We start from the raw sequence: 27,181 nt of genomic DNA, 5'->3' as shown, positions 1-27,181 counted from the left end.
TCATTCAGGTATTGTGGCTGTAGAAAAACAGTGTTAAGCTTGTAAGAACTCAGGGAACACTATATTCATAAGCACTTCCTAAAAAATCAGTACAGTGGAGATGCCTAGGGAAGCTTTAGCAAAAGGATTGACAGGCACTACATTTGATCATAGGTCAAAACTAAAAGATGGGAACAAGGGTAGAAGAATACTGTTTGTATAATTACATTCTCTGACAGGATGGGAATAACACAATTACAAAGTTAAAATATGGAAAAAGAAGAGAAAGAGAAAAGGCAAAGTAGAATAAACTCATGGTTTGCTGTACAGGTAAAAGGTGACATCAGAATAGTTCAGAACTTAAACTTATTTTAAAAAATTACAGAAGTCTCACACCCCATTATCCCTTTCACTTCTTTCTTTAACCACATAGGTAATTTCTAATTTGTTATCATCATCTTTCACAAGAATGTCTGTATACACATATATCGCTATGTATGCATTAATACATAATCTATAGTATGTTTAGATATAGATCACAGAAATCAGTGTTGCTAATTTGAGCTCCTACTTTACTAAGTCACTCTGAAAATATTGTTCTTTTTGGGGTGTACCCATTTATCGATAGGAAACATGTTTTATTATCCTTGATTAGTTTGCAGAATCTCTTATGTGATTATTTTCTGTCTCTTTTTGAAAACAAAATTGGTATTTAGCACAGTTTGCATTTTTGTTCCAGCTGTTTACCTTTATTATAATAACACGTATAATGCTTGTAGTTCCTTTTTATCATATTGTGGCATAAAGAGCCAGTGAGACTCTCCAGCAGTGTAATAGAGAAATGACATTCTAAACCAGGTGATATCTCCTGGTCCATTTGAAACTGTCCCTGTAAATGGCTCAACTATTTTCCTTGCTACCTGTGACTGTCATTCACACATGTATAATAACAATTTTTGCTAAATCAACAGTATCAGTTGGTGCTTTTTGTTAACTTTATAATTGTGATCAGAAGAAAAGAGATTTTTGAAAAAAATTAACATCTGGGCATTGATATATAATTTTATATTGTTCTAATATACACTAAGTGACTTTGTAGCGCTACCAACATGTGTGTATTATTTGTCTTGTTTATAAGGTAATTAATGTATTTTGTCAAATCAAAACAAAATTTTGTTTTTCTAGGGCTTTAGTATATTGATTTTATGTTTTTTCAATCCATTATTACCCTTCAATTTTTTTTTTCCAGTTCGCAATGGGAAAAGCTACAGAAAGATGACACAGATCCAGGACAACTGAAAGGTATCAAAGGAAGTGTTGAGACAGTTACCAGAGACACTTCTTCTGTGATTACTCATAATCAAGATACCAAAGTTCACACTAAAGAGCATTAGTCAGTAATGTTATAAAAGATAATTTACAAGCTACCGTTATTTATTTTTTGCTGTATCACAGTATCTTAGTTCCCAACCAGGGACCAAACATGGTCCCTGGAGTGAAAGCACTTAGTCCTAACTACTGGACCACCAGGGAATTCCCACAGGCTACCGTGATATTTTAAATAATGATTTAAGCTACCATGATATTCTGATTACTGATTTTCTTTTAAGCAGTACTGCAGTGTAATGGGAGGATTTCATTTGAAGTTTGAATACCAGTTTTCTATTTTTTACATGTTAGATTATATCATGTGAAAACCAAGCAGTTTATATTTCTTTAAATGCTTGTATTAAACCAATCAATTGTATACCTAATTTTATCCTAATATATATGTATTCCATGAGTTTTATGGAATAAAGTTCAATTTTATGTTAATTTAGTTTGAAGATTACATTTCATTTGGTTGTATTTTGAAAGCTTTGTGCTTTTGTTTCCTTTAAAGAAACTATTACCTTGGGTTTATCCCAGCAGAATTACAGCTGACCCTTGAACAACATATATTTGAACTGCAGAGGTCTACTTACAACACAAATTTTTTTCAGTAAATATATTGTAAACTTTTTGGGAGATATTCAACAATTCGGAAAAACTCATGAATGAACTGCATAGCCTACAGATATCAAAAAGAAATTAAGGAAAATTTAAGCATGTCATGAATGCATAAAAAATACATATAGGTATATGTATACAAAATATATGTTAACTGACTGTTGATGTTATCATTAAGGCTTCCAGTCAGCAATAGGCTATTCAGTTCAGTTCAGTTCAGTTCAGTCTCTTAGTCGTGTCCGACTCTTTGCGACCCCATGAATCACAGCACGCCAGGCCTCCCTGTCCATCACCAACTCCCTGAGTTCACTCAGACTCACGTCCATCGAGTCAGTGATGCCATCCAGCCATCTCATCCTCGGTCGTCCCCTTCTCCTCCTGCCCCCAATCCCTCCCAGCGTCAGAGTCTTTTCCAATTAGTAGTTAAGTTTTGGGGGAGTCAAAGTTATATGCAGATTTTCTTCTGTGTAAGAGTGGGGTGTCACAGATAGCTTCCATTATTTAAGGGTCAACTTTACTTTCATTTAAAAACAACAAACTATCTAAAATGTTTTGAGTCAGTAGCCAGTGGTGGGGTAAGTGGTATGGAATGAAGTGATATTGAGATTCTGTTTTGGCTTTTAAATGCTTGATATACTCTACAAATGATTTGCGGTTGTGTGCTCTAATGAAAGAAATAGATACAGGAGTTAAAAATCTGCAATAATTTACCTGCTCTACTGCCTGTGTGACCTTGAGACCAACTCAGTGTCTTCATCTAAAATGGAAAAAATACCTACCACTAAATTACTGCAGATTCAAAGATGCTTAAGTAAAGCACCTAGCATGGTGTCTTCCACATGCTAGATATTCAGTAAATATCAGATTCCATTTTCCCTTCCCCTAAAAATAATTGCTGCTGATTGACTACTGTTTTATTTATCCATTCAGTCTTTTGTATAAGATACTGTAAGGATACAAAAAAACATTAAACTTATCTCCCTCAGTAAACACTGAAGCTTAGTAGAAAATATAACTTATGTTTAATTAATTCTTTATATAAAGTTACATGGACCATAAATATATACAAAGTGAGAATTCACAGTTGAGATAAATTTTCTGTTTTGGTGTGGTAGGGGAGCATCATGGAACGTTCAGTGGAGTGTAGCTTTGAAGGGCAGGATGGGTAGAATTTAGACTTCATGTAACAGACTAAGCAGAGCATATCATTATAACAAATAACAGAATGAATAAAACATATCATTTATAATAATATTTGCCCCTACCACCATCATTATCATGGCATTTTAAGGTCAGGGCACTTAAAAATCTTTTGACTACAGCACACCATATGGAAGTCAATACATAAGTGAGAAAACATATGATACTTAAAATCTGATGGTAGCCTGTGAAATACTTCATGAAAGTATTTTGTTGTATAGGTCTCTCGGCATATACTCATGTGGAACTTCCGTACTACTCGAAATTTATCCTAATTGCTGCATACCTCGCTTCTTATAATCCAGCAAGAACTGACAAGAGATTTTTCCTTAAGGTAATCATTTCTTTTCACTTTATTTTTGAAGAAATAGGGAATACTTTGAAATTCCTCAACTCCTATAAATTTATAAGGGATAGAGATTAGAATAAGAGATTGGTATACTTAGGCTTCATTCTTTAAAGATTTTGTTTTCTTTTAATCATTTATCCTTTGTTTCTCACTTCACCTTTGCCAATCAACAACGTTAATTGAGAACTTTCTTTAGGATATTAAGAATGAATGAGTGCCACTTTTGGGGTGGAGACGTGATGGAGCAAACAAGCTAAAAAAGATGTATTAGTGTCTAGTAAAATTGATACAATAAACAACTTGCAGGAAGTGTTGAGGAAAGAAGGCTTCATGGAGGAGGTGGCGTTGGTTGCTGAATTTTGAAAGACAAATTAGTCTGAAAATGACAGCAAAAAACAGACCTGTCTTTCCTGAAATGAATATTGATAATGAAATCTACAGGCGTTCAGAACTTTATCCATCAACAGAGCATTCCTCACACTTAACAAACTTCTAAACAGAGTTTTTTGGAATGCATGAGCCATTTCCTCAGTCACCTTCCACCTAAGGAAACACCAACTCTTTTTCCATAATGAACTCAGCTGCTCTTCCCCATATAATCATTTGCTCTCTTTTACCAATTCATTATATCAAATGGGTGAAAAATATCTTTGCAACCAGATACATTTTGCTACACATCCTAGGCATGTACAGTTACAAGCTAATTAATAAAAAATTCAGTCAAACTGAACTTTTCTCTTTTCCAAATCTTGGCTACTTTTCCATCTAACTCTCCAACCTTTTTTTACATTGGTTTCTGCATCTAGAATTCTTTCCTCTCCAATCTCTGAATGCTTGAATTTCACCTATTCATTTTTTCCCCCTTGAATCATTTATTCTTTATTTCTCACTTTAAGATAACAACCTAAGTGGGTGAGCTAGGTAATTTCACAGAGGAGTTCAGTAGTAATTGTACATTTAAAAAGAATAAATAGGTTTTGTTAAAAATCAGAGGGATGGGAATAATTTAAAGGATGGTAACTCCTTTATTATTCTAAAGCTCCTATTATAGTATCATATGCTCCATACACTGTTATCTGGAACACTCAGGAGCCTTTGCATGTATATTAATTAGAAAGAAATCTCACTTTAGAATTGTTTTCTTTTTGAAAACTATGCAATTTGTCTTACTACATGTATTGTAATACATTTTTATCTATTTCCTTTTTGCCTATCTCTAACACTAGTCTTTCATTTAAAGAGGGCAAGGACTGCCATCTATTTTTTTCCTCCACTCTTAAATCCAAGTACTTAACTAAATGCTCTCAATTTTATGAGAACTGACAACATGCCTTACAGAATGAATGAAAACTCATTAATCTTTGTAAGTCTTATTTTTATAGAAATAAATGTTCTGTAATAACACAGTGTAAGTTCTTTAGGAAGTATCACTTATATTTTAAAACCTCTTTACATGCAAAGGTAATCTTGCATATGATCAAACTCTGATTTTAAAAGTCTAAAATATGTTGATATTTTACGGTGATATTTTAGGCAGTAAATAGAATAAAATAATAAAACCCAAAATACATAAATTAGTATTGTGTGTACCATGTTTTAAACAAATTGTGCTTTCTGTTTTATGGAGTCCTATCTTTTATCTTAAAAATTATTTATCTTAATTGCAGCATCATGGGAAAATCAAGAAAACCAATTTTTTAAAGAAACATGAAAAGGTATTTATGTTGTAATTTCTCTAATGAAAAACTTACGAATTTAGAATATTATTAAAAGTAGGTAAATGCATAATTGTATTAGCCATAATTATATAGCCATTTGGCTATAAGAAGTTACTTGTATTGATATGGCACCGTCATAATGTAATAGTATTTTATTATGTAGAATATAGTGATTGGGGAGACACAATTCAGGTGAGCTGGTTCTAGAGGTAAAAGTGAGTTGACAAAATTTTTTCTAAGTGAATTAATAGATAAAAAAGGTCACACTGGAATTTTCAGTTAAATATAGCATGTATTCCTCTTGTCCCCTTTGAAATACCCACAGATTCGGTGTTGAAGAAGTTAAAAAGATAATAAGAAGATCTAAGCAGATCAGAGATCTGTAAAATTTGAAATTGACTGGTAGATAGATTTACAGGTGACTAAGTAGATCAAGGGCCTCCCTGATTGCTCAGATGGTAAAGAATCTGCCTGCAGTGCAGGAGACCAGGTTTCGACCTGTGGGTCGGGAAAATCCTCTCGAGGGGAAAATGGCAATCCACTGCAATATTCTTGCCTGGAAAATTCCATGGACAGAGGAGCTTAGCTAGCGTAGTCCACGGGGTCACAAAGAGTTGGACACTACTGAGCAACTAACAGGCACACTTAAGCAGATCAGGGAAGACTGAAACATAATGCCCCAAACAAGCTGTTTTGACCTGAGGAATCTGGAAATGCTTAGGAATTAAAGCAATGTGCACCTTTGGAGGTACGGTTGTGGGGCAAGATTGAAATTGGTGAAAGGAGCGTTTAGTCTGTTCGGATATCTCTGTGACTTTTCTTGACAGAAACTAGAGGAGTTTGAACTATAGATTTAGCACTATGGATGCTGAGAGTTTTGTTTCTCTTTTATTGTTAAAAACCATTTTACTTAGCTTACACTTCTGAATTGAGGACATTGTTTTACTGTCTTTGCTGCTGCTGCTGGAAAAAAAAAAAACACTTGCTGTGAGTCTTATTCCTGTGTTATTCTTGTTTTCTCTGGGTGCTTTCAAGTTCTCTTTTCCTTTTACTTGAGTGTTCTTTGAGTTTCACTGTGATATATCTGGGATTGAATTTCTTTTTACATGGCATTAATTTGCTTCCTATTTGGAATAATGATGCCTTTTTAATTCTGGTAAAGTCTTAGTCATTAATTTTTCAAATATTGCCCCTCCCCCTTTCTCTCCTGGAATAGGAAATGGCAACCCACTCCAGTATTCTTGCCTGGAAAATCCCATGGACAAAGGAGTCTGGTGTGCTACAGTCATGAGGTCGCAGAGAGTCAGACATGACAGAGCATGCACAAACACACACACGTTTCCATTCTCTCTAGCATGTCTTTCTGAGACACTAAAGTATCAGAGTCAGTCTAATTCTACGTTTTCCAATTTTGCTGACCTGTGCACATAATGTCCTGCTTCCTGAATATTTTATTATTTTTAATTGTTGGCTTAACTTAAATGTTGGCATTTTTGAGGCCTGAGGTGTGTTACTTTAGAGAATTTTTATGTCTGCTTCTATGCAAGCACTTAGAAACACCAGTAACTTGGGATCATTTGAAATTCAGTTCTCTGCCTGGGTGCTTTCTGTCTCCACATTAGAATTAGCTCTGGCTTCTAGTTAAAAGTCTCAAGGAAGACTTTTCTCCTCCATTCACACAAAGCTAGAGTTTGGCAGGCAAATTTCCTTATCAAATCCATTTGCTTGGCATGGAAAGACTTTTCTAATTCGCCCTTTCACTGAGACATCTCTGATGATGCTCTCTGCTATAGGGAGATCATTGATTTTGTACCCTCTTTCTTATGCATGTAGCTGCTTTGGGTCATAAAGGATTGGTAGGAGAAGGGAATACTTCTGGCTGAGGTAGTGAGAGAAGGATTTGTAGTAGGGCTTGCATTTTGAGTGGGCACTCAGGAATGCTGAGGGTTAGATATTCAGAGATGGACAAAGAAGATATTCCGATTGAAGAAATACCAAGAAGTACAGGTGAGAAAGTATAGGATTTATAAATGACATAATGAAATACAATTGGCTGTAGTATATGGTGAGTCTGAGAGAAAAGGCAATTGAGGCCAGATTGTGGAAGAATTTCCTCACTTGGCAGTTAGGGGAAGAAAGCCCATCTATTCTCCTCTGTATCTCAGTTCAGTTCAGTTGCTCAGTCGTGTCCGACTCTGTGACCCCATGAATCGCAGCACGCCAGGCCTCCCTGTCCATCACCAACTCCCAGAGTTCACTCAGACTCATGTCCATTGAGTCAGTGATGCCATCTAGCCATCTCACCCTCTGTCGTCCCCTTCTCCTGCCCCCAATCCCTCCCAGCATCAGAGTCTTTTCCAATGAGTCAACTCTTCACATCAGATGGCCAAAATACTGGAGTTTCAGCTTTAGCATCATTCCTTCCAAAGAAATCCCAGGGCTGATCTCCTTCAGAATGGACTGGTTGGATCTCCTTGCAGTCCAAGGGACTCTCAAGAGTCTTCTCCAACACCACAGTTCAAAAGCATCAATTCTTCGGCGCTCAGCCTTCTTCACAGTCCAACTCTCACATCCATACATGACCACTGGAAAAACCATAGCCTTGACTAGATGGACCTTAGTTGGCAAAGTAATATCTCTGCTTTTGAATATGCTATCTAGGTCGGTCATAACTTTTCTTCCAAGGAGTAAGCATCTTTTACCAAGGAGTAAGGGTCTTTTAGTTTTATGGCTGCAGTCACCATCTGCAGTGATTTTGGAGCCCCCAAAAATAAAGTCTGACACTGTTTCCCCATCTATTTCCCATGAACTGATGGGACCAGATGCCATGATCTTCATTTTCTGAATGTTGAGCTTTAAGCCAACTTTTTCACTCTCCTCTTTCACTTTCATCAAGAGGCTTTTGAGTTCCTCCTCACTTTCTGCCATAAGGGTGGTGTCATCTGCATAGCTGAGGTGATTGATATTTCTCCCGGCAATCTTGATTCCAGCTTGTGTTTCTTCCAGTCCAGCGTTTCTCATGATGGACTCTGCATATAAGTTAAATAAGCAGGGTGACAATATACAGCCTTGACGGACTCCTTTTCCTATTTGGAACCAGTCTGTTGTTTCATGTCCAATTCTCAGTACTTGGTGGTAGTTGGTGCATGTTTATTGAACAAATGAATAAATTGGATGAATGAATGAAGAAAATCAAAGAATGAACATAGAGTGAAGAGATTTTAGGCCTTACTCTTTAGACAGAAAATTATTTAAGAATGTTGAGGAGGGAGATATACGAATGCTGATCAGAGAGAACTGTAAAAGAGCTTGCACTTTAGACCATCCTTGTGAAATGAATGGATTTGTACAAGTCTAGGAGGATAGTCCTGATGGAGGGAACTGTGTGAGTGAAGACATTGTGAGGGTGTTTTTAGTTCTAGGTGAATGATGGTTCTTCTGATATTCTTATAGATTTTTTTTTGCAGTAGCCTGTTGTCTTTGGTTCATGTCATTTTAAAATCTGAAGTAACTTACTGAAATTTGTATGCACTTAGTAGTTCCTTTGTATTTTTATTGCCTCTCCTCTTGAAATTTTATTGAGTGCTTACTTTATGCCAAGCATTCTGCTAGAGGCTCCAGACGAAGTGGAGAACAAAAGAACCATTGTCTCTGCTCTCAGGAAGCTTTCAATTTAATCAAGGACTCAAACATTAAATGCAAAGCATATGAGCTCAATTCTGTTTCCTTATTTAAATTAAAGGAGATTTGATTTAATCTTACAAAAAAAGCAAACCATACAAATAATTATCATTAACAATGTTATGTCCAGAGTCCGAGTCCCCAAAACTGAGAGAATAAGACGTCCACAGCAATGCAAAAGCATAAAGGGGTTTATTACTAGCTCGAGCCAGGACCCATGTTTCATCCAGCACAGCGGAATCTCACAAAGGCCCCGAGCTCTGAATCACATATACTTTTTTTTTTTAATTTTTATTTTTACTTTATTTTACTTTACAGTACTGTATTGGTTTTGCCATACATTGACATGAATCAATGTCATATACTTTTATACAAACGGTTCTTTGTTTCTGTAACAGCATAGCTGATTGGTTAAACCATACGCGCGCGGGACTTTTAAACCTCGCATCCCTATCCGGATTGGCTTAGGTCTGGCGCAGGCCGGGGCCTACGGGGATTTTTTCTGATTGGTCGAGCTACACTGCCTGCGGGAGTTCCCAGAGCCTCAGCTTTTCTCAGGCCGAGCCCGCCCCTTAGAGCCTGTTCTGGCTTCAGTTTGGTCCTAACAAACAATTGTTTTAAATCTGTTGTGTTTTTCTTCACTTGTATTTTTCTCTATGTACCTTCATTTTTTTTAAGATGTACTCATTTTTTTAAGATTTTACTTTTCAATTCAGCTAATCCATGTATGTGATACCAGGTTATTTGCCAGTTAGTTTATATGGAAAAGGTTTCCCTGATAGCTCAGATGGTAAAGCGTCTGCCTACAGTGTGGGAGACCCGGGTTCGATCCCTGCGTCAGGAAGATCCCCTGGAGAAGGAAATGGCAACCCACTCCAGTATGCTTGCCTGGAAAATCCCATGGACTGAGGAGCCTGGTAGGCTGCAGTCCATGGGGTCGCAAAGAGTTGAACACGACTGAGCGACTTGAGTTTATATGGAAAAGCAACATTTTTCCTTTCCTCACTCATAGTTCTGTTCCCCTCAATTAAACTTCTTTTAATTGCTCCTAGTTTTAGTTTTTTCTGGTATAAATATCTGTAACTCCAAGTTTATGTTCCAGGCCCTGTTTTTCTTAATTTGACTTGATACCAGTTTTGATTCCTTTTTGTCTCCTCAAACATTTATTCTACTTGGTTTCCTTTTTCACCTGTTCCTTCTATTCGTACAGACCTTCATTTTCTAATGAGCTGTGGTGAATCTAGTGAGGTATTTCTCACACTTTGACTTTCTCTCTAGGTGGGAAGCCAATTTGTGCTTATAGAACACAAAATCAGTTCTATGAAGAAGATAAATGTCATATGCCCTACAGGGCACTGGAACACTTTAATTTTAAATTGGAAATGTGTTTTCTAATCATAAAATAAGTGAAAATTAGAAAAGTATTGGTGGCATTTTGCAGTGTGATTCTCAGCTTGAATTGCCTCCTACTTTACTCCCAACACTTCAGGAATTTGGTTTGTTTTTACTATTCTCAAGTCACGTCTAAGTGTTAATGAGGACAGGGACACCAGTTATGTTTAGATAGCTCAACTTTTACCTTTATTTTTTTCTTTTTTCCCTCTAATATAATTTCATTCATTATCCTTTCATCCATTCATTTTTTAAACTAACAATCCCAAGTTCTAGGGATGAAAAGGTAAATAAAACACTAATGAGGGTGCAACTTTGACTAATGAGAAATGCAACTTTTAGATATACCATTTATTACTTATTTATTCTTGGCTGCACTAGGTCTTCGTTGCTGCGTGTGTGATTTCTCTAATTGCAGTGAGCGGGAGCTACTTTATAGTTGCAGTGCGTGGGTTTATCATTGCAGTGGCTTCTCTTGTTGTGGAGCATAGGCTCTAGGGTACCTGGGCTTAAGTAGTTGAGGCACAAGGGCTTAAAAATGCCTGAAAAACAGAGGCATTTGTGTGGAAAAGAAAAAATGTAAAAAAGTATATAATGATAATAATAATAAAAGTTGTTGAGCACTGTAAGCCAAACAGTGTAGGCTCTGTGTATGATCTTACTTAATTCTCAAAATGAGTTAATGAATGTAGTTATTATCATTATCCTCATTTTCTAGATGATTAAATTGAATATTAAAGAGAAATTTAGTAACTTGCCTGAGATTTTATAGTTAATATGGTAGCACCAGCATCCAGTTCCTGGACTTCCTGAATCCAAAGACTACTGTGATGTTTGACATACTGTTCTAGCACTCATACAACTGACAAATGATTATTATCTAGGATTTTTAAAGACTCACAGAAACAAATGAGAAAAAGGCAAAGGTCCAGTAAATAAATGGGTAAGTGATACAAAAAGGAACTTGAAGTGTCTTATAAACATGACAGTTATCACCCTTATTCACTAATGAGGGTGCAACTTTGACTAATGAGAAATGCGACTTTTAGATATACCATTTATTACTTATTTGCTTATTTATTTATTCTTGGCTGCACTAGGTCTTCGTTGCTGCGTGTGTGATTTCTCTAATTGCAGTGAGCGGGAGCTACTTTATAGTTGCAGTGCATGGGTTTATCATTGCAGTGGCTTCTCTTGTTGTGAAGCATAGGCTCTAGAGTACCTGGGCTTAAGTAGTTGAGGCACAAGGGCTTAGTTACCCTGTGGCATGAGGAATCTTCCCAGACCAGGGATCGAACCTGTGACCCCTGCATTGGCAGGCAGGTTCTTAACCAGTGGACCACCAAGGAAGTCCCAAGAAATGCAACTTTAAGCAACACTGGGATATTATTTTATACCCTTAATGTTAGCAAAACTAAAAAAGAGTCTTTACGACTCCAAGGGTTGGGTGATAGTGTGGAAAAATAAGAGCCTGTAAATTCTGCAGTTTGATCATATCAAAGTCAGTATTTGAATGTACTTTGCATTGATCAGGATAGGCTGGGTAGTACTGTAGCGACAAACTCTGTGACCCTCATTGGCAGCACCCAAAGCTGGTGCTCAGGGACAGGGACAGGGTGGGGAGGGAGGTAGGAAAGGGGTTCAGGATGGAGGGGACACATGTATACCTTTGGCCGATTCATATTGTTGTATGGCAAAAACCATCATTATATTGTAAAGTAATTATCCTCCAATTGAATAAACTGGAAAAAAAAAAAAAAAAGGGAATACTGGAGTCGGTTGCCATTTTCTTTTCCAGGGAATCTTTCTGACCCATGGTTTGAACCTACATCTCCCTCATTGGCAGGCAAATTCTTTGCCACTGAGCCACCAGGGAAGCCCACATATATAGTAGTAGTTTAAAAATTGTCATGAAAATTATAAAAATACCAAATTCTGGAGAACAATTCTTCTCGAGAGGGAAGGGGAGAATGAGATATGGAAGGGGTGCAGGGGTCTTCCGTTTGTAACATGATCAAGTGCTTTTTTTGTACAAATTGCATAATATTTGGATCTGGTTGAAATTGGGCGGTGGGTACACTGGTATATTTTCTAAATGTTTGAAGTATTTAACAAGAAAAGAATATAAACTTTAAGACCTGGAAAATGATTTCTAAACTATCTTTTAGATATAAGTAGCTGGTATAAATTACTTTTTTTGTAATTATGAGTAGGTTTTTTTTTTAACTTATTCTTTAAAGAAATAGTTAATCCCATGCATGTAAATAAAGCTTCCCATTTATTTGCCCTTGCTTACATAGAGTACTTTCCTATACTGCTACTAAAATTATTTGATAGAATTATCTAATCTAATTATCTATAGACCCTTGAGCACTGCAGTTTTCCAGTAAGAAATAATTGTATTATTGACTCTGTAGACAAGTATGAACGTTTTACAGTCTTAAAAATTTTTAATAAATTTTACGGTTTCAAACTTATTCACATCCTATGAAACACTGCATTCATTTTCTAGGCTTGTATTTACTATAACTCGTCTTTTTAGAACAGTAAATGTTGAACAAATACATTTTTCAGGAAGTGGCACAAAGAGGAGTGGTGAGGAGTTAGTAGTAGATTATAGTCTAGGGGTTAGGGCCTGGACCCTACTTTTGATTATGCACTATCTTGACAAATGACTTGGCTAAATCACCTAACATCTGGTTATAACAGCAAAATAGGGGTGATGTTTGGAACTAGACTGAATGACTTTTGAATTCTTTAATGTTTGTTGATGCTAAGTCAGAACATCTTGAAGACACCATTGAAAAATAAATCATTATCATGTCAGGTAAAATTTTAACTTAGAGACTGCCAGTTAGATTTCTTAGCCTCTGTGGGGAACTGTGTACAGTATAACTATGTTGTTATTGGGAATTTATAATACAGAAAGCAAGTGTTCTGCTGTAAGAAGAAACCCATGTTCTTTTTTCTTATAGACAAGCAATCATCTCCTCGGACCAAAACCATTTCCATTAGACAGATTATTGGCAATATTATATAGTATTGTGGACAGCAGAGTTGCTCCAACAGCAAATATCTTCTCCCAGGTAAGCTTAATGATAGGCTGTTACATGTTTTCTTTATCTTTATGGAATTCTTCAGGTAGTGTGTCAGTAGAGTTCCAGACTTTTAGATATTTGGTCTGCATATGTTACTACTATAAAATGAACAATGTCCTTGGTAAGTAATTGAAATTCAAAATATATAGTCTTTGAGGGTATCACTGAATTTGCATATACTTAAGGTATAACTGAGAACAGAAGCAACTTGATGTTTCTAGGCTTTTTATTTTTTTAATAAAGAAATTTAATAATGATTATCTTGCTGATTAAAAAGTGACTTTATGATTAAATTGTTGAATTATAATATAGAAATGTAACAAACAAGTTTAAGAAATGTATTTGTAAGAAAATGATCTATAATATTCTTATTCCTCATATGTATACTTTGCGTAGTTGACAATATGCATTTTTTTGTTTTCAAAATGATTAAGTTCTCAAAATTTTCACTAGATGGCAGCAGTAACATAAAAATAGGAAACATGACATTTATAAACTAGTTAAGCTTCTTTTTTTTTTGATAACGTTTAAGAAAAACCTATCCATTGAAAATATAGTCACAGACTTCTTCTATGGCTCAGTGGTAAAGAATCCACCTGCCAATGCCGGAGATATGGATTCAGTCCCTGGTCCGGGTAGATCCTTTATGCTCCGGAACAACTAAGCACGTGTGCCACAACTATTGAACCTGTGCTCTGGAGCCTGGGAGCCACAGCTGCTGAGCCCATGAACTGCAACTGCTGAAGCCTGCACCATAGGGCCCATGCTCTGCAATAAGAGAAGCCACTGTAATGAGAAGCCTGCACGCTGTAATTGTAGAGTAGCCCCCAGTTGGTGCAGCTAGAGAAAAGCCCGCATGGCAGCAAAGACCCAGCACAGCCAAAAATAAATAAAATAATTTTTTTAAATATATAGAGTCACAATAGATCTCTTCAGTGGTTCAGAAAAACAATACTTAGTACATGGTGTGAATGGATAGAAGAAAAGACAAATGGTGGCACTAGTATTTACGGAAAAGAAGTGTCCCCTCAGATGTTTCAGTTAGCATTTTGTTTTATGTATATGTTTTTAGGTTGAAAACATGTAAATAATAACATTTACATTTCAATTTACTGCAAATAAACACTGTTTGTGAATAGATGTTAGATTTTATAATCTAATGCATGATGGTAACCTTTAATGCTTCATTTAAAGAAGTCTCTGGTGACCAAAAATAGGTATATTCTCAGTGTGCTCAGCACACTGATAATTTTTATGTCAGTCAGCTCTATAGAAAATTGTATATACATTTATTACAGTTTTGGAGAAAGGGAGTCTGGTGAGTTATTAAGTTATATAAATAGCTAGATGGGTAGGTGTATGGTTGCCCTAATGTTGATAATTTTAAAAAATTTAATATGTATTACAGGAAATTTTTATGGTCTGTTTGTATATGTTTATAATACATATAAATACTTTGCCTGGAATTAGGTTTTAGTCAAACTGTACATTTTATGAATAGCTTTCTACATATAATACTTGATGATCTTTATTGTAAGGAATTGAGCCTCAAGAGGTGAAATTACTTTCTCACTATGACTAAGTGAGTAAATCTTTAAGAATTAAAGCCTAGAGAAGTGAAATAGACAGTACTTCTAAACACAGCAGAAAGATGGTTGCATCATGTATGATTATTAATACTTCTCAGGTGCCCCAAAATTACTTTTGTGGGAGACACATAAAAGGATGATAAATGGGAGTTTCTTTCTTTCAGAGACCTTATATTTTGGGGGGATAAAAAAACATGTACATAAAAAGTAGTATTGTAAGGCTGTGAGTGAATGCTAGGTGGTGCTGCTGCAACGTTTACCGTAAAAAGAGGTCACTTCTGGATTGGACAAGAGGAGAGAACTCGAAGGCATCACAGTAAAGGTAAAAAATGGAGCTAGGCTAATGAGTAGGATTTTTTTCTTTAAATACTGCTATTTCTAATTTATATAAATGATATGTGTTTGTTGTACAAAAATGCATAAAAAGAAAAGGAAAAATAATAGTAGAATTAGCTGACATCTTATATCCAATGAGTAGGATTTATAGAACTTTAAGAGGGAGGACAATATGACCAAAGTGTGGGTCTAGGAGAAAAAGACAAGACACACTTGTGTGAGGCGAACGTGATAACCATTACACTAGAGAAACGCGACCTGTAAGACACACATTTGTGAAGTGTCACACCCTATGAGTCGAGAATAAGTGGGGTATATAGTAGCCCCACTGCTAAAATTACAGCTATTTTAGTTGTGATGTAGTAGTAAGTAATACTGCCACTACCACACATCACACCTTACATATTTACCTAACATTGGTAGAGCATTTCCTAACAGCAGATGTAGGTTTATAAGGATGGACAATCAAAACAATGATAGGCTGCTGATTTAGGGATCTACTAGCTACTCTGAGATTTTTATAGATGATGAACAGTGTCACCGGTCTTTGTTTCAGTAATGTCTATAATGTACTTAAGCAATTTAGCACAAAATCTATCTTTCTGTTTTAATGAAGCTAAATTCTTTTCAGCTTTAACGACCTCAGCCTTTTCATTCTTTATCTCGTCTAGTTGGCAGTCTTCAAAATGATAAATTTTGTATATTTAAAATATTGCTTTAAATGAATTTATGTTTATTTGATGAAAAATCATTTAGTACTTCATCTCAGTGATTCCATTTGGGATACAAAGGTTGGAGGAGATGGTACAAAGGAATAGATATCCATAGGTTCTGCATCCATAGTGTCAACCAACGAGAGATTGTAAATACTCGGGAAAAAAATCCAGAAAATTCCAAAAAACAAAACTTAAATTTGCTTCACTGGCAACTATTTACCTAGCATTTACAACTATTTAATAGTATTTACATTGTAACAGGTACTAAAGATAGTCTAGAAAAGGTTTAAAGTGTGTGGGAGGATGTAACTAGGTTATACACAAACACTATGCTCTTTTATATAAGGTACTTGAGCATCCTCAGATTTCGATGTGGAGAGCTGGCAGGTGGTGTCCTGGCACCAATCCCCAGGATACTGAGGGTGACTGTATAACTAATTCTAGGACGTTTACGTTTACTTTTGTTCATTCAATAGAATATCAAAGAAAATTTTTAAAAAAAATACTGTCTTAAAGAACAAAATGTGACAGAAATTGCATCCAAAAGAAAGGTATGTCTCCCATGTACCTTGTATTTTTTCTCCCCATTGTCTCTCACTGACTTTTTTTTCTCATTTTACTTATTCATCAAAATTATGCTTTTGCCCATGAAGTGAAGTGAAGTGAAGTCACTCAGTCGTGTCCGACTCTTTGCGACCCCATGGACTGTAACCTACAACACTCCTCCATCCATGGGATTTTCCAGGCAAGAGTACTGGAGTGGGTTGCCATATAGGAATGACAATTTGTCTTTAACTTTTAAGTGCAAAACAAAACTAGGACATTTGTATTGGACGTACTTATTTGATATGAACACTAGATGGCAATATTGCTGCGTTGTAGCTGTAAGATGAGCAGGAAAATCTAGCTTTTTACTTGTTAATATTGTCTTTGATATTTAGAAAGAGCTGTTTGTTAATTTAATACATTGGATTGTTTGAAGAAAAAAAAATCCTGAAGATATTTATGAGCACGCAGACACTTCTACTCTTTCATTAAAATGTAAATAAAATTGGTAAGGAATTGTGTTGCATGAATATTTTCTACTTGAAACCAAATTGCTTTTTATTGGTTATCATATGTTTGTATGAGATAGTAAAAATTATTTTTCTATCCATTTTGTCTGCCTGTAACTGTTTTAAGGATTTGTTTTATAGTAATTTGTTATTTTAGGTTATGCTTTTAATTTATCTTTTTAATTCTTTTTTGTCTTTCTTTTTAATCTTGAAGGAAAAATGAAAATTTGTTTGGAAGCTTTGTTTCACTGTTTTGATATTTCTATGTCTTCCGTACTCAACCTTGCCCACTCCCTCCATAATCTTACAGTTAGGTGAAAGCAGTAAAAGTATGGTTCTTTAAGATTGTCAGATATATCACTTATTTTAAAATATTAAGCCATATCACTTTATCTTTTCCAAGAGGATAGAATTGCTGAAGAATTTATTCCTGAAATTATTGATACAGGTTTCTAAAGTGACTCTTAAAAGGAAAATTATCTTTAAAAAATTAAGGACATCCAATTACATGTATACTTAAATCACATTATTATTGATCTTATTTGATCAGTTAGCATTTTGAAAAATTACTTTTGAAGGTAATTCACTGTAATTCTGCAGTTTGGAAGTTTTAAAATAATAACTTGTTTCTTTAATTATAAGGAACAGTGCACTGTGAATTAATTTCTAGAAATAACTGGAAGATAAGAATAGAAGTGTAATTCTTGTTTAGTTATACATAGTTTACTAAGAAAAATTTGAAGTGAAAATATCCTTATAAATTTAATTTTCATTTTAAAGAGTGTAAATAAGGGGCATTTTGGAGCCAAGTGTAGTAATGTAGTTATTTTTTCAAAAATATGCATTTCCATTACTATATTCTTTTAAATTCACATGATACTGATTCAGTTCAGTTGCTCAGTCCTGTCTGACTCTTTGTGACCCATGGACTGTAGCACATCTGGCCTGCCTGTCCATCACCAACTCCCAGAGCTTACTCAAACTTATGTCCATAGACTCGGTGATGCGATACAACCGTCTCATCCTCTGTCTTCCCCTTCTCCTCCTGTCTTCATCCTTTCCCAGCATCAGGGTCTTTTCCATTGACTCAGTTCTTCGCATCAGGTGGCCAAAGTATTGGAGTTTCAGTTTCAGCATCAGTCCTTCCAGTTAATATTCAAACTGATTTCTGTTAGGATGGACTGGTTGGATCTCCTTGCAGTCCAAGGGACTCTCAAGATTCTCCAACACCACAGTTCAAAAGCATGAATTGTTTGGCACTCAGTGTTCTTTATAATCCAACTCTCACATCCATACATGACTACTGGAAAAACCATAGCTTTGACTAGATGGATCTTTGTTGGCAAACTAATGTCTCTGCTTTTTAATATGCCGTCTAGGTTAGTTATAGCTTCTCTTCAAGGAGCAAGCATCTTTTAATTTCATGGCTGCAGTCACCATCTGCAGTGATTTTTGGAGCCCCCCCAAATAAAGGCTCTCACTGTTTCTATTGTTTCCCCCATCTATTTGCCATGAAGTGATGGGACCAGATGCCAAGATCTTAGTTTTTTGAATGTTGAATTTTAAGCCAACTTTTCCACTCTCGTGTTTCACTTTCATCAAGAGGCTCTTTAGTTTCTTTTGCTTTCTGCCATAAGAGTGGAATCATCTGCATATCTGATGTTATTGATATTTCTCCCATCAATCTTGATTCCAGCTTGTGCTTCTTCCAGCCCAGCGTTTCTCATGATGTAATCTGTGTGTAAGTTAAATAATCAGGATGACAATATACAGCATTGATGTACTCCTTTTCCTATTTGGAACCAGTCTGTTGTTCCATGCCCAGTTCTAACTGTTGCTTCTTGACCTTCATACAGATTTCTCAAGAGGCAGGTCAGGTGGTCTGGAATTCTGATCTCTTGAAGAATTTTCTGGTTTCTTGTGATCTACACAGTCAAAGGCTTTGGTGTAGTCAATGAAGCAGACATAGATGTTTTCTGGAACTCTCTTGCTTTTTCTATGATCCAACGGATGTTGGCAATTTAATCTCTGGTTCTTGTGCCTTTTCTAAATCCAGCTTGAAAATCCGGAGGTTCACTGTTCACATACTGTTGAAGCCTGCCTTGGAGAGTTTTGAGCATTACTTTGCTAGCGTGTGAAATGAGTGCATTCGTGCGGTAGGGAGCATTCTTTGGCATTGCCTTTCTTTGGAGTTGGAATGAAAACTGACCTTTTCCAGTCCTGTGGCCACAGCTGACTTTTCCAAATTTGCTGGCATATTGAGTGCAGCATTTTCACAGCACCATCTTTTAGGATTTGAAATAGCTCAACTGGAATTCCATCACCTCCACTAGCTTTGTTCATAGTGGTGCTTCCTAAGGCCCTTTGACTTCACATTCCAGGTGTGAGTGATCACACCATCGTGATTATCCGGGTCATGAAGATCTTTTTTGTACAGTTCTTCTGTGTATTCTTGCCACCTCTTCTTAATATCTTCTGCTTCTGTTAGGTCCATACCACTTCTGTCCTTTTTTGAGCCATCTTTGCATGAAATGTTCCCTTGGTGTCTCTAATTTTCTTGAAAAGAGCGCTAGTCTTTTCCATTTTATTTTCCTCTATTTCTTTGCATTGATCACTGAGGAAGACTTTCTTATGTCTCCTTGCTATTCTTTGGAACTCTGCATTCAAATGAGTATATCTTTACTTTCCTCCTTTGCCTTTTGCGTTTTTCTTTTCTCAGCTATTTGTCAGACCTCCTCAGACAACCATTTTGCCTTTTTACATTTCTTTTTCTTGGGAATGGTATTGATCAGTGCCTCTTGTACAATGTCATGTTTGGACTACGTTTAGTTGTAAATCAGCTTGGCTTTTTCCCACAAGTAGATGGCACCACCCTTATGGCAGAAAGTGAAGAGGAACTCAAAAGCCTCTTGATGAAAGTGAAAGTGGAGAGTGAAAAAGTTGGCTTAAAGCTCAACATTCAGAAAATGAAGATCATGGCATCTGGTCCCATCACTTCATGGGAAATAGATGGGGAAACAGTGTCAGACTTTATTTTTTGGAGCTCCAAAATCACTGCAGATGGTGATTACAGCCATGAAATTAAAAGACGCTTACTCCTTGGAAGGAAAGTTATGACCAGCCTTGATAGTATATTCAAAAGCAGAGACGTTACTTTGCCGACTAAGGTCCGTCTAGTCAAGGCTATGGTTTTTCCAGTGGTCATGTATGGATGTGAGAGTTGGACTGTGAAGAAAGCTGAGCGCCGAAGAATTGATGCTTTCGAACTGTGGTGTTGGAGAAGACTCTTGAGAGTCCCTTGGACTGCAAGGAGATCCAGTCAGTCCATTCTGAAGGAGATCAGCCCTGGGATTTCTTTGGAAGGAATGATGCTAAAGCTGAAACTCCAGTACTTTGGCTACCTCATGCGAAGAGCTGACTCATTGGAAAAGACTCTGATGCTGGGAGGGATTGGGGGCAGGAGGAGAAGGGGATGACAGAGGATGAGATGGCTGGATGGCATCACCAACTCGATGGACGTGAGTCTGAGTGAACTCTGGGAGTTGGTGATGGACAGGGAGGTCTGGTGTGCTGCGATTCATGGGGTCGCAAAGAGTCGGACATGACTGAGTAACTGAACCCTACTGATTACATTAATTGTAGTAGCATTTAGTTATTAAACATCTGTATTTTACTTGTTTTAAGTTTTGGTTTATTAATATAGGACATATTTAAGCTATTTTGATAATTTTTAAATGAATTTATCATTAATCAGAAAGCAAAATGATTTAGTTGCTTTATGCATGGAGAGTTTTTGAAGCAGGTGCTTCATCTCTAATTTACCATAGCTGTAGGACATTTTTTGCTAAAATTTAGGTAAGGTTGCATTTACTTATTCAACCAAAAACCAATTTTTGGCATTTTTCTGCAATCATAGGTAGATGTATAGAACATTTATATAATTTTTAGTTTCAATGATGGGATTTTGTCCATATTTATGTGATTAAAAATGTTTAGATATAATTTAAATCAAATTCCAAAGTCAATATTTGATCTTTTTTCACTAATTGGAATTAAAATTTTCTTTCTCTGCTTAAGATTTTATTTAATAGATATTTTTTAAGGGCTTATTATGTTTCATACTCTGTGTTATATAAAGAGATACAGAAGTCAAGCAAATGCCGTGCTTGTCCTCAAGGGCCTTTTAGTCAGTCTATAGCTTCCTCTGCCATTCATTAGCGTTGTGTGCAACTACCGAATTATATCACAGTTAATGGTGTTTATGTATTTTTACTGGGAGGGCATTCATACTGAAGGAATTAATACTTAAATACTTAAAGTGAGTATGTGGCAGGAAGGGGGATCCCTCCAGGCCTTGAAAGGAGGCTCTTGTCCAGCACTCAGAAATGAATTGTCCAAGGAGACACGCATGCTGACAAATGACAAAGCAAGAGACTTTATTGGGAAGGGGCACCCAGGCAGAGAGCAGTAGAGTAAGGGAACCCAGGAGAACTGCTCTGCCACACGCTCACAGTTTCTTGTTTTATGATAAATGAAATTAGTTTCCTGGTTGTCTTTGGCCAATCATTCTGACTTGGGGTCTTCCCTGTTGGTGCACACATTGCTCAGCCAGGATGGATGCCAACAAGAATTCTGGGAGGTGGTAGGACGCATGGTATCTCCTTTTGACCTTTCCCAAAATCTTTGGTTAATGGTGACTTATTAGTTGCGTGTTCCTTACCAGGACCTCCTGTTCTAAGATAACTCAGGCAAATGGTTATATGGTGCCTGGCAAGGGTAGGTGGTTTCAGTCAGTTTGTTTCCCCTAACAAATATATTAAAACAGGATTTTTTTCACTTCAGTAGTCCCTGCTGTTTCATAATATAGATATTTGAATATCTTCTTCCAAGTTAAATAGCAAACCTATTTGTTGAATGTTTCCTTCTGACAGTCCTTGAACTTAGTGTTATGCAGCATGATTGTTTGATACCTATGTCATACCTAAATTTTGCTAATAATTAAATTATGAGAATCTCTTAAAACTTGAAACTCTTTCAGTTCAGTCGCTCAGTTGTGTCTGACTCTTTATGACCCCATGAATCGCAGCACGCCAGGCCTCCCTGTCCATCACCAACTCCTGGAGTTCACTCAAACTCACATCCATTGAGTCAGTGATGCCATCCAGCCATCTCATCCTCTTGTCGTCCCCTTCTCCTCCTGCCCCCAACCCCTCCCAGCATCAGAGTCTTTTCCAGTGAGTCAACTCTTTACATGAGATGGGCAAAAGTATTTAGGGACAATAAATACTCTGTTGTGCATAGCGTATTATAAACTAAGTGGCATTTCTTCAAGTTACATGGCTGTATTTCAAATACTTTGTGGTTAAAAGTTACGCTCATTATGCTACTTTTTTATATGCAATATTTCAAGCTATATTTGTAGATTTTTAACCAAAAGCACTTTAGTCAAACTCATTTTATAGACTTATAAAAACCTTTTTACCTTAAAAGTTAGTATATTATATAATACAATAGTTGTTTGGCTTATATTTTTGAAAAAGTAGTTATATTTATCAAATGCTAGTCATAGAACATCAGAAATCATAGATAATAAAATACTACCCATTGCATATTTGGTTAGATAAGAATTTGAACTTGGTAAACATATAATGTAATGTCCTACAACTTAGATACATAAGATATTCATATAAAGTGATGTAAGTATGATAATTACTTTAATAGAAAATGAAATTGGTGAACAAAAGGGACAGTTTTAATAAAAACATATTCCCTGGTTACTGGAGTATTAGAAAATGTGAAAAGCTGTTCTTTTATGATTTCTCTGTGTTTCATTTGACTTGTACCAACATTCTAGTGCCTCTATAATATACAACTGAAACGCTTGATGCCATTAAGGTTAATTATATAAATCATAGGAAATATCCTGAATGGTAGCACTTTCTAATAATCTTAGTATTTTTTTTTTCTTAGCCACAACTGAAATTGTGAGGCATTCCATTCCAAAGATAGTGCTAGAACCTTACTTAATGCCTACTTTGCCGATGAATAGGTCAGCAGGGGTGCTGTTTGACAGAGGCGGGCTCTTCTCTAGCAGTGAAGAGCCTTACTGTCTTGAAGCACTGTCTTGAAGCTCTGTCTCCACCGGGGCAGTAAATTAGATTCTAAAGTCTCCTGATACTCTTGGTGTAGATGTTACCATTCTGCCTGTCAGACTGCTCTGCTGTAAGTGCTGATTTCAGGAGACTTCTTAAAAACGGTTTTGGGATGCTTCATATTTGGAAAGAGTAAAGTTGAACTGTGGTTGGTTTTCACTGTGGTTGGTTGCTCTGTTGTTGTAAGGAATACTGATATTATCAAGTAGTATTAGCACGGATAATAAAAAGCACAGGAATATTTTACTATGTTGCCCAGGAATAAAATCTTTCTCATTTTCATTTATAAAAGGATGGTGTTTGCACCTGCTTTTCTCCTGCCTTCCCTAAATCTGGTGTTGAATTTCTTCAGTGTAGCCACTTTGCCTTTTGTGAATATATCAGCCCAGCAGTAGGCATTTTTACTAAACTCCAGAAAAATGGAACCATTGCTTAAGGGTGACATGTAAAATACTGCCTAAGGGATAGAAAAATTTTATAAATTATGCTTTCAACTGTTAAAGAGAGTACTGTCTTTGAACCTTATTCTGTGTAGGCAGTATTTTATAACTACTTTTCTAATAAATATACCAAATGTATACCCTTTATTTGCATTTTTTAGGGGGAAATGTGTTCAACACCAATAAATTTTATATGACTGTGCAAGTTTTTTGCTGAAAACACAGAATTTTATATGGATATGGGCTTATACATGTCTATTCAAATAAACCTCTTAATATAGAGTCTGTATAGGCAAGTGCATACCTTAGATAGAGTTTTATGACTAGATTATTTTAATGAGGACTAGAGTTTTAGCAAGAACAATTTAGGAGTTAAATGATTTGGAAAAATCCACATTATGGAAATGTGTGCTACATTTTTAAATGCTCTGTAAAAAGTTGATTAAAAGAAATGTTGATGCTTAAGGGGGTTTGCAGTGAAAGACTGTCTTGATTCCTTGTCAGCTCACAACTGATCAGAGTCCTTTGGAGGATATTGGCCTCATCTACCTATTAGTAGATATTGTTCATGAGCTTGTGCTGCACCAAGTCCTTATGAGAAAGTAGGGTCTTTAGTCCCAAGTCACTTCTAGAACCTAAGGTGCTCCTTCACTTTGCTGCTCTAAATAGTGGTGGAGAGTTGAATTTCCAACAATTAGGAATAAGAAAGGGAACTAGTTCTACCTAGGGCTGTCTAATTTATTCCCTTTGCTTCAAATGCTACATGTATGCTAACTTTTGGGTTCTGAATTTCTAGTCCTTTTCCTCTAGCTCTGGACCCAGATTCCCAACAGCACAGTCATACCTGAATGTGCCATATTTATCAACACTGATACATCCAAAACCAAATTATTGCCTAAAAAGTGTCCTAACTGGTCTTCCTGACACTGACATCTTCAAATGTGTTTTGCATACAATCATCAGAAAAAAATCTTTGAAAAGTAAATATGCTTTTATGTTTATGGTTTTTTAGTGAGTTGCATTGTCTGTGGAACCAAGAGTACATTCCATAACATTTCTTGTGAGGCCCTTCACAGACTGGCAGTATTTTCAGCCACTGTCGTTACTCATCTTGTACACCGTTCACTGTAAGCACTTTCTTCTCTGAAAGCACATCCGTTTTTCTCGTTGTGTTGTTACATGTGCTGTCTTCCAGCACTTTTGAGCTCTATTTGATGCTTATGGTCCACACCCCCAACAATGCCATTTCTTAATGAATTCACATTTTGCCTCATTTCCTATTTGTTAGTCATTACCTTTTCTAAAGTCAGGTAATTGGATTTATACATATCACTACTAGCATAGCACTCATACTGTGTTATTGCCATTGTATTATTGTCTCCCCTAATACCTTAAATTCTTTGTGGGCATAAACTTTGTCTTGATTTTTCTGTCTTTTGCACAGTGCCTTGAACATGGGATTCATTGACTGAAAGAATGACTTCCCATTCTTGTAAGCATGAAGTTAAGGCCTTCCTGGATACTAAAGATTTGCAATCATTTATGTTCTAAAAAGTTCCAGAGATTAGAGACACTATCTTTAGTTCCTCTAAGTATAATCATTCATGGCACTTTTTATTTGAGTGTTTTTGAAGAGTAACAATCCCCTCTCTGCCTAAAGAAAACAATACAAATTCAAAATGATTTTAAGTTGAATTAGCTTTGAAAATATTTCCCTCCTTTCCATTGTAGCACTCACCACCTCTACTTTTTATTTGTAAAAACATGTCAGTTGAACTCTTGATATATGCCATATGTTCATGAATTATCACATTACTTGAGATCAAATCAAATGTGTTTCTTTTTGGGTTGTATGGACCTCATACACTGATATATATCACATTTTTTATTTAAATAATTTAATGTATCAGATTGTAAAGCTCCTCCAAAACAAGCAGGATAGGATGTTTCACAAATCAGTTAACATATATACCAAGCTATGAAAGTATAAAAATAATGAGCATGTTAAAATTTAATTACAGTTGTAAATTGATTTCCTTTTGTTGGCAGAAAGAACATAGTTTATTAGCCCAGGAACAGGTTCACACTGTTTTAACATCAAGCACTTCCAGCTGAAGCTTGTTAGTGGCTGCCTCTCAGATTAAGGGGAAAAAACCCTCCCTGTGGTACATGAACTCCTATTGTTAAGACATAAATAATCAGTTCATCTCCTACATGGATGAGAACAAAGAACATAATAGTACACAGAGCAAAGATTAACTTAGCAAATATTGTATAACCCCATTAAAGATGTAAATTTTAAAACATCTTATGTTTAAGGAGATTTTTATTTTTCTTTATGAATGCCTCAGTCATGACATAGGTGCTAGTCGGAGGGAGGAAAAATAACTTTGGCTTTTGAATTAGGTAGATGCATTATTTTAAGCTAAAGTAAAATAAAATCCTTTAATTAGTGTCATTATGCTACATATATATGTATATGTGTGTATATGGGCATTATGTGTATAAAAGGCTAAGGAAATGCTATTTTTTTGATAGCAAGAATATTTATTTTCAGATACTTAGTTTCATTTATTTTTAAGCCAATGACTAAAAACCAGAATTTACATTTTAAGGAAAAACACCAATGAAAATATGCCTTAAACTTAGAGGTAAAGAGACTGACTTTTTGTACAGCTTTCTTTTTAAATTTTATTCTGTATTTTCTAGTCCAGAATCTAAATCCTCACTTTGGAAAAAAAAAATGCATTTTCTAGGCTAATTTTTATTCAGTCTCACTCATTTGAATTTGAGCTTGATACAGTAGACAACAAAAACAGCTCTGGAGAACAGTCTATACCCCCTAAAATCTGAAGATTATTGGCAAAGGAATATGTCTTCATAGGGAATAGAAGCCAAGAAGGGGAGTAATAATTTCCCCACAGAAATTTAAATTTACTCAAACAATTATTAAAATATTTCTTGAAAATGACTCCCAAGTGTTTCAGGAAAGACCAAGTAAAAATTCTTAACATTTATCCTAACTTTTATTCAGCTATTACATATTTTGCATGATTTATAGTCATTATTTTTTATAAGTTATCTTTAATCCACAGATGTACAGGAAATTTTTTATAGGAAATTTTGCTTTGGAATAACATTTTCAGTGTTGTCTAATAATTTCAGATTTTCAGAAATTGCTTTTTCCTCCACTCTAATTTATCTTTTAAAAATCAATAATTTCATATGTAATATAATGTTTAGTTTTCATTTATGAAAGGTTTGCACATCATTTGTTGTTATTATTTAGTCACTAAGTTGTGTCCAGCTCTTTTGCAAACCCATGAACTGCAGCCTTCCAGGCTCCTCTGTCCATGGGATTCTCCTGGCAAGAATACTGAAGTGGGTTGCCATTCCCTTCTCCAGGGGATCTTTCTGAACCAGGGATCGAACCCGCATCTTCTGCTTGGCAGGCAGGCAGTGTCTTTACTACAGAGCCACCTAGGAA

General features: G+C 35.9%; 1 protein-coding gene across 1 annotated transcript in view; it reads left to right on the top strand.

Moving 5' to 3' along the window:
* ORC5 (origin recognition complex subunit 5) overlaps positions 1–27,181 on the top strand; it is a 75,179-nt gene that overhangs the window by 28,688 nt on the left and 19,310 nt on the right. The window contains exons 9-12 of the mRNA XM_052638870.1: positions 1,229–1,281; positions 3,390–3,502; positions 5,185–5,232; positions 13,284–13,394. Of these exons, the coding sequence (XP_052494830.1) occupies positions 1,229–1,281; positions 3,390–3,502; positions 5,185–5,232; positions 13,284–13,394 (325 nt within the window). The remainder of the gene's footprint in view (positions 1–1,228; positions 1,282–3,389; positions 3,503–5,184; positions 5,233–13,283; positions 13,395–27,181) is intronic.

Source organism: Budorcas taxicolor, chromosome 4 (assembly GCF_023091745.1).
Source record: "Budorcas taxicolor isolate Tak-1 chromosome 4, Takin1.1, whole genome shotgun sequence".
NCBI lineage: Eukaryota > Metazoa > Chordata > Mammalia > Artiodactyla > Bovidae > Budorcas > Budorcas taxicolor.
The sequence above is the reverse complement of the archived record's forward strand: the minus strand, read 5'-3'. Positions and strand labels throughout refer to the sequence as shown.